This window comes from Leopardus geoffroyi, chromosome X, assembly GCF_018350155.1.
Source record: "Leopardus geoffroyi isolate Oge1 chromosome X, O.geoffroyi_Oge1_pat1.0, whole genome shotgun sequence".
In the NCBI taxonomy this organism is placed as follows: Eukaryota; Metazoa; Chordata; class Mammalia; order Carnivora; family Felidae; genus Leopardus; species Leopardus geoffroyi.
In genome coordinates, this window is record NC_059343.1 from 58,256,966 (window position 1) to 58,271,074 (window position 14,109).

At 49.7% G+C, this 14,109-nt stretch overlaps 1 protein-coding gene across 1 annotated transcript; it reads left to right on the top strand.

The window, feature by feature from the left end:
- The first annotated feature begins 6,630 nt into the window (after nucleotides 1-6,630).
- FOXO4 (forkhead box O4) lies at nucleotides 6,631-13,995 on the top strand. The gene is made up of 3 exons (XM_045470948.1): nucleotides 6,631-7,544; nucleotides 11,102-12,161; nucleotides 12,488-13,995. Exons 1-3 carry the CDS (start codon nucleotides 7,083-7,085, stop codon nucleotides 12,493-12,495), a joined length of 1,530 nt encoding a protein of 509 aa, XP_045326904.1. The 5' UTR covers nucleotides 6,631-7,082; the 3' UTR covers nucleotides 12,496-13,995.
- The last annotated feature ends 114 nt before the right edge of the window (nucleotides 13,996-14,109 follow it).

Sequence of the window (14,109 nt, forward strand, 5' to 3'; positions counted from 1 at the left end):
AATTGTACGAGGGCAATGGGATTGCAAATGTTTTGTTTTTTCAAGAATTTTTGCTTGCTGTCAGCCTGTCTTTGCAATTGGGAGAAAAAAAGAATTTAGTGACATGAGAATCTCTGTCTGTGTTGAGGAATTGCTATGTGTCTTTCTTTCCAATAAGAATTTGTTATGTCCCCCCTTTCCCCTGGCTGCCCCAAAAGATGGACTTAATGACTGGTCATGGCACTTTAGCTCCTTCTTCCTTTCCATGCCTCTGATGTTCTATTTCTACAATCTTATAATGTTTGTACTTTTTTTTTTTTTTTGGTAAAGTGCCCAAATCCCTTATAGAAAGAGGCAAAATATAAAGCATTTTCCCCCTTTCTCTTTCTTCCTTTCTTTCTTTCTTTCTTTCTTTCTTTCTTTCTTTCTTTCTTGCATTTTTTCCCACTTTAAAAATTATACACATAGTAAATTGGAAATATATAAGACAGTAACAAGAAAAAAAAAGCTACTCACTGGTAACACTTTTTGGTATTTCTTCCTATTTTTTCCTCAATGTATTATAAACAAAATTATGAGCATATACATATAAAGTATCATATCCTGCTCTTTTCATATAACTTTAAAATATAAGCATGTAAAAAATAAATAAATAAAATAAAACATAAACATGTTTTCCTGTATTGGAGACTCTTATGGTTAATAACCCTGGTAAATGTCATGCTGGTAGGACTTTCTTTTTTTTTTCCCCAGTAGGACTTCCAAAGGTTGGAACCACTGAGGCTGCAGGAAGGGTTAAAGACGAAGCTGGAGGGGCACCTGGGTGGCTTAGTCTGTTGGGTGTCTGACTTCAGCTCAGGTCATGATCTCATGGTTGGTGAGTTCGAGCCCCACATCGGGCTCTCTGCTGTCAGCCCAGGGCCTGCTTTGGATCCTCTGTCCCCTTCTCTCTCTGCCCCTCCCCTGCTCTCATTCTCTCTCTCAAAAATAAATAAACATTAAATTAAAAAAAAAAAGACAAAGCCGGAAAGAGCCAGAAAGTTCAGGTGAGTCCAAAAACTGAGAGATGAAGCTTTGTAGACCTTATTTCTGCAGGGGGCCAGAACCGAATTGTGTGGGTGTGAAGTATAATCTCGGGGAAGCCTGAGGCCAGAAGGGCAATCCGGGGTCTTGTACCCAGATCGGAGATCACAGGAAATAGGATTTTCGAGCTAGGAAAGATGTTAGCTGTCATCTAACATAATATGCTCATTTACAACTGAAGAAACCAAAGCCAGAAGGCAGACAAATTGACTTGTGTGGGCTCTGGAGTCAGAATGCCTGGATCTGTCCCTCTGCTCTACCACTTAGTAACAGCGGACAATAGGTAGATGTCTTTACTCTCTCCAAGTCTCATTTTCCTCTGTGAAAGGAACGTAGTCAAAGCATTTAACTTACATGTGTATTGTGTGGATTAAATCAGATAATCCACATAAAGCACTGAGCACAGTACCCAACACTTAATAAAAACTCAATAAATGTTACTTTTTAATATTAGTGTAATTATTATCATTATTCAACTAGTTAGTGACAGAACTATGACAAGGTCTCAGGGTGCTTGGGTGGCTCAGTCATTTAAGCATCTGACTTCAGCTCAAGTCATAATCTCCCAGTTCGTGAGTTTGAGCCCCACATCCGGCTCTGTGCTGACAGCTCAGAGCCTGGAGCCTACTTCAGATTCTGTGTCTCTGTGTCTCTCTACCCCTCCCCTGCTCGTGCTCTGTCTCTGTCTCTCTCTCTCAAAAATAAATAAACATTAAAACAAAGAACTGTGACAAGGTATCAGATATCCTGACTCAAGCTAGTGCTCTTTTTTTTTTTTAATCCAGATTTCTGGCTTATTTATTTATTTATTAAAGTTTATTTATTTTGAGAGAGAGGAGAGAGAGAGAAAGAGAGAGAGAGAGAGAGAGCAGGGGAGGGGCAGAGAGAGAGAGGGAGGGAGAGAGAATCCCAAGCAGGCTCCATGTTGCCAGCGCAGAGCCCAATGTGGGGCTTGAACTCACAAACCGTGAGATAACGATCTGAGCTGAAGCAAAGAGTCTGACCCTTAACCAGCTGTGCAACCCAGGAGCCCCTAGTGTTCTTTTCGCTGTATTGAACTAAGTTCCAGGGTCCAGAAAGGACTGAAAGTTGCCTTGAACTTAGTAGTGGTACCAACTCAAATCTACCTGGGGCTAAACCTGAAGACTTTAGTCTGGGGTGCACTTTATGTAAAAGCACTTAGCCTGGTGTCTGGAAAACAGTAGGCTCTTATGAACGGTTTCTTGGGGAGCCTGAGTGGCTCAGTAGGTTAAGCGTCCAACTTCAGCTCAGGTCATGATCTCTCGGTCTGTGGGTTTGAACCCGCATTGGGCTCTGTGCTGACAGCTTAGAGCCTGGAGCCTGCTTCAAATTCTGTGTCTCCCACTCTCTCGGCCCCTCCCCTGCTCATGCTCTGTCTCTCTCTCTCTCTCTCAAAAATAAATAAACATCAAAAAGTATTTTAATTAGATAGATAGATAAGAAAGCTTATATATAAGCTTTCTAAGCTTTCTTAAGAAGATTTTTAAAAACAGTGACAGGGTTGGGAGGGTGGTACTGGTTTCTAAGAGAAGGACTAGAAATCTTTCACAGAAGCACATAAAGAAGGACTTGGGGAAGAGGGCTACCAAAACTATGTACATTCCATATGTGTCTGTGAAGACCAGAGACAAGTAGAGGTTGTGCTTTCTGAGATTGCTCGAACTTTCTCATTGTTATTTTTGTTAACCCTTGCATCTTTCCCTATAGTTACTAGCAAAAAAATCCTATACAAACCCTCGGTGGGGGTTGTGTGATTTTTCAGAGTTGGGCAGGATAATAAAGAAGTGGGGAAATATCTATCTCAATTCAAATTAATAAAGCCAATTCGGCAGCAGGGTTTGGGGGGGGGTGGCACCCAGGTAGAAAAGTGGGCAGTAGCAGCAAAAGATGCAAGAGAGTCACACCCCTCTATGATCCTCAAGAGGGAAAAAGCAAGTCATGAGTGGGGAGCCAATTGAGTCCATAAACTCAGGGGTTGCAACTGGGAAAAAGGCCTGTGTCACCCCCCCATATCCTGCCATATCTGTTCATAATTTATTACTACAGTGGTTTTATGGAGGCCTCCTGTTAGTCTTCTTTCCTGACCAATGTCTTTTCTAGTTTCCAAGGCTACCTTGCTAACTCTGTCCCTCAACTAATGTATATTATTTTCTTTAATATTTTTAATGTTTATTTATTTTTGAGAGAGAGACAGAGCACGAGCAGGGGAGGGGCAGAGAGAGAGAGAGAGAGAGAGAGGGAGAGAGGGAGACATAGAACCCAGAGCAGGCTCCAGGATCTGAGCTGTCAGCACAGAACCCGACATGGGGTCCAAACTCACGAACTGGGAGATCATGACCTGAGCCAAAGTCAGATGCTTAACCAACTGAGCCACCCAGGTGACTCTAATGTATATTCTAACATTCCCACAGTAATAAGGTGAATAACCTTGACCTCTCTGGATACATGCTTTAAAGTAGCAGTGTTTTTTACCATTGCACAGATTCTTTAACTCTCCCTCCTAAATCATCTAGTCTTATGGGTTATGGTCATTTTTGTCTTTCTGGGATTTCAAGCCATACTCTCATCTTAACAGTAAAGACTCAGGAAGTATTTGTTGATTTATTTCAGAGTTTATAATCGAGTGGGGGAGACAATATGCCCTCACGAGATGAAAAACTATGTAACCACAAGGACAAAATTAAAGAATACAAACTGAGCTCGTAGAAGTTCAGGAGACACAAAGCAGGTAAGTGATCTGTCAGGTTGGGCTAGTTGGAGAAAGTTTCCAAGAGCATGTAAGTTTTGAGCTTTGAATTGGAAATTTAAGGAGGTGATGGACATGAGTTGGTGGAGAGGTGGACCTTTCCAAACAAATACACAGACAACACAAGATAGAACTCAAGCCAGGACAGATGCCTGCCCCACCCTTGCCATTTCCCTGGCTCAGCAGCTCTGCATGATCTGTCACCACACCTGTTTCAGTTCGAAGAGAGCTCCTTGTGACCTAGTGGCCACCAGGCCCTCTCCTCTATCAAACTCACCATTCCCGCGGCACTTACCAGGCTGTGTACTGCAGGAGGAAGAGACACACACAGGACATGTTTACAGGCATTGTGAGCAACTATGTCCCATCTCTCTAGTCTGGACCTCAGGTAGGGATACATGGTCTTCTATTTACCCTGTACATGACAAATGGAGCACAAATGCACTTTGGAGTAGAAGGAGGCAGGAATATATAGAACCAAGATGGTTACATTACCTACCGTGAGTAGCCTAATATCTCTTTGAAGCCTCGATGTACCGCCACCTCTAGAAAATGCCAAGTTGTATAGCTGTCCTTCCTGACAAGAGGAAGGCCTTGTCATCACATAGCACATATCAAGCAACACTGCAAATGGTACAATGCTAGGCACTGTACAGACAAGTTATGCTGTCTAGCAGGAAAATTGAGACATGGCCAGACAGAAAGTACACATGATACGCTTATTAAAAAGTTGTCAAGGGGCGCCTGGTTGGCTCAGGCGGTTAAGCATCTGACTTCGGCTCAGGTCATGCTCTCACAGTTCGTGGGTTCAAGCCCCGTGTCCGGCTCTGTGCTGACAGCTCAGAACCTGGAGTCTGCTTTGGGTTCTGTGTCTCCCTCTCTTCCTGTCCCTCCCCCGCTCATGCTCTGTCTGTCTGTCTCTCTCAAAATTAAACATTAAAATTTTTTTTAAAAAGTTGTCAAATGTACAAATGTAATGTCATTCAATTCCTGATCCCGTTCATTCTGCCAGCATTTGTCCAATGTGACCCCTTGCTAAGGGTCACAGGGATACATAAAACTTGTCTCTCTGCCCTTGAGGAGTTCAGTTTAGTGGAAGAGATGTATGTGTAAAGAAATAATCACAATACAATATGGTCTGTGCTATAAAACACAAGCCTGCACAAAGTGCTTGGGAATGCAGAAGAGGGAGAACTCCACCTGAGGGGAACAAGGAAGGCTGAATAGGAGTGTTCCAAAATAAGAGACTTGGGGAGGGGACGATGAGAGGGAGGACACCCCAGGAGGTGGAGGTATAAAAGGGTATGGCATTTCCAGGAAACAGTACAAAACTCTGGTTGGAACTTAGTGTGCCCAGTGAAAGATGAAGCAGGAAAGGTGGGAAGTGGCCTGAAACTGAAGATACTGTGTGTACCTTGCTAGAGAGTTTGAACTTTATCGCATAGGCAATAGGGAAAACCAAAGGAAGTTTCAAGCAGGGAGATTTTATGGTCATAAATAAGTGTTATGATCCTAGTTCCCCTGCCTCCTAGCTGTGACTTTGGGTATGTCACCGAATCTCTGAGCATTAGTGTCTTCATCTGTAGAGTGGGGTTGATAGCAGTACCTGCTTTACAGGGTGGATTTGAGGAGTAAATGAACTAATGTATGTAAAGCAATTAGCGCAGCGCCTGGCACATAATAAGCGCTCCATACATTTTAACTATTATTACCAGGAGTGTTTCTTAGAAGGGTGATTTGTCGGCAGCATGGAACATAAAACCATAGTGGGGGAAAAGACTGATGGCAGGAGGTGCAATTAAGATGATATTGCAATTTAATCCTGTGATAAATAAGGTATGCAACTGCGAATTGGGTGTGAGAAGTTAAAGAGATGAAAAGGCAAAAGGTATTTTAGCTTGGAAGACTGGGTAGATCGGGACAACTATTGACCAAATTCAGAGATAAGGGTAGCCAGAGCATAGGGGTGTGGGTGCAAGAACAGATGTGTTAAATTTGGGACCTGTTGAATGAGAAGTGAAGCGGCCCAAGACGGGAACCTGGAAACTATCAATATTTAAGGGCAGGCCAGAAGAGCCAGTGGAGAAAACTGATTGGTCAGCCACCGCACGGTCACCGTGAATTGCACTTGGGGGCTTGGGGGTGGGGAGAGGCGGGTAGAGGAGACACTATCATCAGTATTTGTTTATGTTACACAAGCCCGTCCATTCTTTGCTTCTTGCCTCTCGGTTTTCTGCTTCTTGTAGAGACCACATTTTTCCCTCCTGCCCTCTCTCCACTAAAAGAAGGAAAGGTCTAGCACCCCTCAACATGGCCACCTAGGCGACCCGGAGTCACACGGGAGGAGGTGGGAAGGGGGGAAGAAAGGAGGAAAACGACTTTTCAAGAAAAGAAAAAGTCCGCAACGACCTCTATTAATTAAAGTTCCACCTCCCTATATCCTGCCACGCCGCTCTCCAGCCGCCCTTATCGGGCTCCTGGCCGCGAAGTAGGACGGGAAATGTAGTCCGTAAGGCCGACTAGGGTGGCACGACTGAAGAACTCGGTTTCCCAACTGGCTCTCCAGGCGCGTGCGCAGATGGCTGCCCCGGCGAGTGGTAAACAGAGACGTCAGGCGGGGGCTGCGGCTGGGAGCAAAACAAAAAGGAAACCCGGGGGGCGGGGGGTGGGGGGGTTGATAGGGGAATTGGTGCGGGAATAGGAGAGGCTGGGGCCGCGGGGACGTGGACCCGATTAAGAGTGGAGGGAAAGGAAGAGGCGGGGGGAGGGGCAGCTAGGGGAGGGGCAAGTGACGCGGGGGAGCGGGGCGTGGGGGAGGGCAGTGATCCGGGTGGAGGAAATTTGGGAGGAGTGTCCGGGGGGCAGCAACTTAAAAGGGGGAGGGAACCGCGGCTAAGGAGACGTTTGGTGATGGGAGCGCAATGTATGAGGGGATACGGTGCCTCAGGTTTAAAAGAGCAGGAAGCTGAGTGAGAGGTTGGAAAAAAAGTGCCTTCGCTAGGCGGAGGTTACAGGTGGTGTCTCAGAAAGAGCTCTGAGGCTGTCCGCTTGTAGTCGAGAAGAGGATCAGAGAACTGTGTAGAAGGGACAGCTTGGGGGCTAGCGTCCTGGGGCGAGGGGGAAGTTCGCGACTTTCTGAGGACCGGCAGGAATGTGCCTCCTGGCCCTCGGTGCTTCCCCCCTGGGGGGAGGCATCGTGAGGGACTGTGGCAGGCTCCTCTGAACGCTGAGTGGCGGAGGTCCAACTCCACGTATGGATCCAAGGAATGAGAATTCAGCCACAGAGGCTGCTGCGATCATAGACCTCGATCCCGACTTCGAACCCCAGAGCCGTCCCCGCTCCTGCACCTGGCCCCTTCCCCGACCAGAGCTCGCTACCGAGGCGTCCGAGCCGCCTGAGCCGCCCGAGGTGGAGCCGGGTCTGGGAGAGAAGGTACACACGGAGGGGCGCTCAGACCCGATCCTGTTGCCCTCCCAGCTCCCCGAGCCGGCAGGGGGCCCCCAGCCCGGGATCCTGGGGGCTGTAACAGGTCCTCGGAAGGGAGGCTCCCGCCGGAATGCCTGGGGAAATCAGTCATATGCAGAACTCATCAGCCAGGCCATTGAAAGCGCCCCCGAGAAGCGACTGACACTCGCCCAGATCTATGAGTGGATGGTCCGCACTGTGCCCTACTTCAAGGACAAGGGTGACAGCAACAGCTCAGCAGGATGGAAGGTAACTATGACCCCCTTACCTCTGTCCCAATACCATCTGCCCCTGGGATCCCTAGCCTCCTTGCTGCCGTTCTGGGGCCCCTTTTACGCCCCCACCCGAGAGACCCACCTTCAATCATCAATTACACAAACATTTACTTAGGACATAGTATATACCACGCTCAGTGCTTGATGCTGGAGGATCGCAGATGAATAAGACACTGTCCTTGCCTTGGAGAAAATTGAATTCTCTGCTCACTGCTCAGCACTCCCAGCACTTTGGCTTGAGCTGCCCCAAACACTTATTCCCACAGAGAAGTCTTTATCCTATGTACAGCAGGAACTGTGTGGATTCCCCACATGAACCTGGCCTTCCCTCCTCCCCCACCTCCCACCCCAACACCTTTTCTCCCATTCCTGTGGGATTACTTGGATTCCCTGCTTGCTTCTCAATACCTCAGGGTAGAGGTACTGTTCAAGAACTCCTCTACCCAAGAAGAGGAGGTAGAGTGGCATAGGTTAAAAAAAAAAAAAAAGGTGATATTCATGGGGTAAGGTAGCTGATCCTATGGACCAGGAGGGAAAAAAGGGGGCATGAGCTGCTACCTGCCTCAGTTTACCCTGTAGTGCTAAGAAACTCCCTAGTAAGGTGCTATCTAAGTCTGGGAGGGGAAGAGTTTTCATTTACTGTTGAGGAATATTAGTTACAAAAAAAAAGAGAGAGAGAGAGAGAGAGAGAGAGAGACAAGGCTCTGACTTTAGAGCAAAAGGTTGGGAGCTCTCTTGGCCTTCCATGAAGAAACTGTGAGGAAAGATCTCACTAGATGCTCGGAAAACTTGTCCTGAGAAGGGGCCTTAATCGTGAAACGGGGAGCTTCAACTCCTTGACATCCCGCACCCCCGTAGGTGGTGACATCAGCGTACAAGAAAGTACAGAGGGTTGAATGAGCAGAGGGTCCTCCCCTAGGTAGAGTAGATGGACGGAGGGATCAGATCTGCAGTATTCCTAGGAGTTGGGCAGGACAGAAAACAGGACAGCTGACTGAGACCCTTGGCACTATTTCTGGGTAGACTGCCATGCCACAGTCTCAGCTCATAAAGAGCTCCCTCCCCTCCTTGGACCCAGCCTACACAGCTGTTTTTTCTTTTCCCTTAGGTTCATTTTCCAGGGTAGAAGAAATAATCATGAGTTGTTAGTTATGCTGTGGGAGTGTAGTCCCTCCTTATAATTTACACTTATTTGCGGCTTTTTAGTTTACAAAGTAGTTTTGACATTTTTTGTTTTATTAATTTTCCCAGCAATTCTTGAGATTCCACGTTTTACATACTGGGAAACTAAGGCATGGAAAGGTCAGGAAGCTCGCCTAATATCAGCAGAGTGAGGACTTGAACTCAGGTCTAACTATAAATCATATATTCTTTCTGCTAGCCCATGCTACCAAATTCTCTTCATTGGGCTGAGTGCTGGGCCTTCAAGGCTCTCATCCCCCACCCCCCACCCCCCACCCCCACTCCAAGGAGTAAGCTTCACAGCCTGAACTGGCTTCTCTGGGGATGTGCTGAGATTACTCCCACCCCACGGTGGGGGGGGGGTGGCACTCACTTAGAACAAGAAAGCTTAGTTTAGGTGGCTTGGGGAACAATTACCAGTCACCCCCCACTTCCAACAGGTAAGAATTATAGGGAGTCACTCCCCCACTTCTAACAGGTAAGAATTATAAGGAGCTGACCTGTCCAGGTAGGAGGTTGTACTAGTTCTGAGGCCTAAAGGAGAGGGGATAGAAGAATGGGCCTCATGGGTATTGAGTGTGGAGAAAGGAACGGACCTTCTCAGCAGACCCAGAGTTAAAGGATGGAAGGGGTGGGGAGTCACAGTGCCAGAAGTCACAGTGGTTCTCAGTTACTAAGGATGGACGGTTACTGTGTAGGTGGACAAGTGGGATTCCTCGAAAGAACCAGGAGTACCAATGCAGCCAGTGTGGTTAGGAATGCCATTACTGAAGGGTCCCAGGGAGACAAGGAGTTCTTTGCCTCAAGAGCCCTGGAACAAGAAGCTACTTAAGCATCTTTCCCCAGGCAGAGGGGTCTCCTTATCTGGAGCACCAGTCAGAAATCAATTCATGTGTTTCTGACTGTCCATAGCCTCAGCCTCTAGTTTTGCTCCAAGCCCTTCTGGGCTCCTCTTGATTTTCCAAACACTGAAGAGCTCCATGTGGGAGGTCAAATGCCCCTAAGGTTGGAGATCTTAGGCACAAATTCCTGAGGAGAAGTAGGGGAAAGGAGGTAGGAAAGAGTAGGGAGGTGGGGGGGGGGGCGGCGGGGACACAAAAGGATGGTGTAACTAGCCTGGGGCAACCAGTAGCAATAAGCTGCTCTGGGGGCTCAAGAAGCTACCAATCTCAGCTCCCTAGGCCCCTGAGGAAAAAAAAAAACTTATCTCTCTCAGAATATCAGCAGTGAGGGAGAAAGGGAGAACAGAGGGAGGAAAGGAGGAAGGGAGAACATGGAGCTTCCAATACCCGAGGCACTCCAAAGCCGATAGAGCCTCAAGGGGCCACCCACCAATAAGGTAACATATCGATTATGTACTGGCAGCTTGGCACTCTGAGGGGGGCACCGTTTGAGGGCTGCCTGACTGGACAACATGGCCTGCGCCATGGGCACTTATACTTGATGTGTGTAATTGCATGAGATGGTAAATAGTACAATATAGGTTGGGTAAGGTGGTGTAGAACAGATTAAAAATACCACACAAGAAATTTGGCAGCAGCAGTCAGGCAGCCACTTAATAGAAGAGAGGGGACTTCTGCTTGGTCTTGAGGAACTAGCAGAATTTACTGAGGGGAGATCCTTCCTAGGATAAGGAATGTGCCTTGTGGATTTGAGGCACGGTGAGAAGCCTGGCCTGAGTGAAGTTGAGGGTGTGTGCCCAGTGATCGGGAGGAATCAGGAACAAAGGAATCTGCAAATCCTATGGAGAGCTGGGGCTCCAGCGCCCCATGGGGAGTAGAGCGCCAGCTCTGTTGAGGGTCCAGCCCCTCAGCCTATTCAGAGAACTGGCTCAACACAGGGTCGGTCAGTCCTGGGCTGGTGTTACGCCACTTTCCCGTAAACTCCACCCAAGCCTCCGCTCAAGGAAAGAGATTGGAGCTGTGGAATTCTCTTTCCCCACCTAATCCTAGCTCTTGCTGAACCAGGAGTGTGTCTCCCCAGTGACCACCAACACCAGACAGCCCCTCAGAGACCTGGGAGGTGTGCAGTGCTGTGAGCTTTTCCAGAGCAGGCCCAGTGCCCTCTGCAGTAGGTTGTTACTCAGGCTGTCTCCTGGGCCCTTGTGCCAAAAAGTCTGGAGCAGAGGCTGAGTGTCTTGCCTTTGGGTGGGAACTGTGTATGGTCTCCCCACACACACACCCTCCTTCCCTGCCCCTACCTTTGCCTGTTCTCCTCTGGATTTGGATAGCTCTGAGTTTCGAGGAATGCCCCTGCTATGTCCCAGCATCCTTTGAGGCTGGACTGCTGGCCACTGACCTCCCCTGCACGTACCTCATGCCCCTTTCCTGCTGCCTCTGCCCCCTCCAGAACTCGATCCGCCACAACCTGTCCCTGCACAGCAAGTTCATCAAGGTTCACAACGAGGCTACTGGCAAGAGCTCTTGGTGGATGCTGAACCCTGAGGGAGGCAAGAGCGGCAAGGCTCCCCGCCGCCGGGCAGCCTCCATGGATAGCAGCAGCAAGCTGCTTCGGGGCCGCAGCAAGGCCCCCAAGAAGAAACCAGCCGTGCTGCCAGCCCCGCCTGAAGGTGCCACTCCAACCAGCCCCGTTGGCCACTTCACCAAGTGGTCAGGCAGCCCTTGCTCTCGAAACCCTGAAGAAGCAGATGTGTGGACCACCTTCCGTCCACGAAGCAGTTCAAATGCTAGCAGTGTCAGCACAAGGCACTCCCCCATGAGGCGAGAGTCTGAGGTGCTGGCAGAGGAGGAGATACCAGCCTCCGTCAGCAGCTATGCAGGGGGTGTCCCTCCCACCCTAAATGAAGATCTGGAGCTGTTAGATGGGCTCAATCTCACATCTTCCCATTCCCTGCTATCTCGGAGTAGTCTCTCTGGCTTCTCTTTGCAGCATCCTGGGGTGACAGGTCCCTTACACACCTACAGCACCTCCCTCTTCAGCCCAGCAGAGGGGCCCCTGTCAGCAGGAGAAGGGTGCTTCTCAAGCTCCCAGTCTCTGGAGGCCCTGCTCACCTCTGATACGCCACCACCCCCCGCTGATGTCCTCATGACCCAGGTAGATCCCATTCTGTCCCAGGCTCCGACACTTCTGTTGCTGGGGGGCATACCTTCCTCCAGTAAGCTAGCCACAGGGGTTGGCCTGTGTCCCAAGCCCCTAGAGGCCCCAGGCCCCAGCAGTCTGGTTCCCACCCTCTCTATGATAGCGCCACCTCCAGTCATGGCAGGTGCTCCCATCCCCAAGACCCTGGGGACTCCTGTGCTCACACCTGCTACGGAAGCTGCAAGCCAAGACAGAATGCCTCAGGATCTAGATCTCGATATGTACATGGAGAACCTGGAGTGTGACGTGGATAACATCATCAGTGACCTCATGGATGGGGGCGAGGGATTGGACTTCAACTTTGAGCCAGGTATGGTACCTCTTAATCAACAGTAGCATCTCACAACCTCTGGCCACCCCCTAGGTGCCCAGCTAGTCCCATGAGCTGAGCAAGAGGGAGATTTAGAGCAAGGAGTAGCTGGAGCTCCTGGGGAATTGGGAGGGTATCATAGTGGAGAGGCAGAGTTTCCAGATGGGACCTCCAGGCCCTTCAGCAAAGCCCACCCCTAGCATGAGCACAGGAAAACGTGTGGGGAAGGGCTGTCTCTGTTTTGGGGGCGTGTGACCTTAATGGTGGAAAGTTGTCACGCCCCAGATCAGCCTCTTACCTTGTCTTCTGTTTTCTTCTTCCCACAGATCCCTGAGCCATGGCTAGAAGCTTTGTCCCCTGCTTCAGAGGTGGAGCCAGGCGTGCCCATATCCACTCTTTACCCTTGACCCTTCCCTGGGAATTTGGGACCCTGCTTTAGAGCTAGGGTGGGGTCTGCTCACACAGGTGTTGAGGAAATTAGAAAGATAAAGCTACCCCATATGGGAACTATGGGGGGAGGGAGGGAGGGAAAGGGGTGGGGGAAAGGGAGAAAGGGCTTATTCTCACTGTGCCAATTAGGGGGTGAGGCCCCCTCTTGGGAGCCTTCCTAGGCTCCCCCCGATTCCCACTCCCTAGGTTTTATAGCAGGGGTGGGCAATGCTGTTGGAAATGTGAAGTCACCAGTGGCCTTACCCCTGCCTTTGGGAGCAGGATTTTTTGTAGTCTTATCTGAGCTGGTCCAGGCTAGGTTAAGCCTTGGATTTTTATGCAGTGGCCCCCTAGGCCAGTGGTGTGGGGTGGGGGGGAGGGTAATAGGGACCTGGAAGGGCCAAGGTCTGAGCACTGGAGAGGCTCACCAGGCCAAATCACCCTTGGAAGGCTGCAGATCACAGAAAGGCTTTTTATAAACTTTTAAAGAAATATAAACACAAATATAGAGATTTTTAACAGTGGCAAGGTGCTAGTGGTGGGGAGAATGCTTTTTTTTTTTCTTTCTGAAGGCTTTGTCATAGTGACATGATACAAACACTACAGACATTACTCGGGGAAACATGGGAAACGGGATGAGAGAACACCAGGCCGACAGAGAGCAGGGGGCAGGGGAGCAGCAGTGGAGAGCAGGGGAAAGAACTCCAGCGACGATGACATGGAGACGTGGAGATGTGGAGAACAAGGTCTGGGCGGAACTAGCTTAGACTTTCCCTATGGAAAAAGCTAAGCCAGGCCCCCTCATTCACCTTGTGTCTGGGAGCATGTGGTGTTCGGGTGCAGCCACACTCTCGAATGACCCGCTGTGGGTTAATGCTATGGTGGGAGAGTGCATTGAAGGCCTGGAATTAGTTTGCGGCCGGGGAAGGGGAGGGGGAGAAGAGGGAAGGATTTAGGGTGGTAAAGTTAGGCACAGAGACCTCCCTGTTCCAGGCCCCTGACAGCTGTTCCTGCCCTTCTTCCCCTTGCCTGACTACAGGGGTTATGTGGAAGTGTGTGTGGTGGCAGGCAGGGGGAGGGGCGGAACAGGGAAGGGGGAGCTGGGGAGCTTGGCTGAGGGTCTGGGAAATGAGCGGGATGGAGGAGAATGTGGATCAGGTTTACTAGCACCTGCCAGGGTGGCCATCTGGGGCTCCTTCTCCACCCCAGCCCCCAAAGCAGCCCCTCCCCCAGTCCCCTTTGCATTGTCCCCTCCCCCCCCCCCCCCCCCCCCGCCCCTGCTGTGGGTTCCCATCATTTCCTGTGTCAGCGCCTGGCCTACCCAGATTGTATCATGTGCTAGATTGGAGTGGGGAAGTGTGTCAAATCAATAAATGAATAAATTCAATAAATGCCTATAACCAGCTCTGGTTTCTGCTGCCTTTCTGCTCCCCTCGGATAAGAGGTGGGGGGGGGGTGGGGAAAAGGCAGAGGACGGGCGGGAGGGACAGCGAGGAGGCAGAGAAGTAGGGGGTTGGGG

Bases quoted from the DNA above. Each gene is read 5' to 3' on its own strand.
- FOXO4 (XM_045470948.1), top strand. From the start codon at position 7,083: ATGGATCCAAGGAATGAGAATTCAGCCACAGAGGCTGCTGCGATCATA. The intron at 7,545-11,101 runs GTAACTATGACC...TGCCCCCTCCAG, and splicing joins ACAGCTCAGCAGGATGGAAG to AACTCGATCCGCCACAACCT.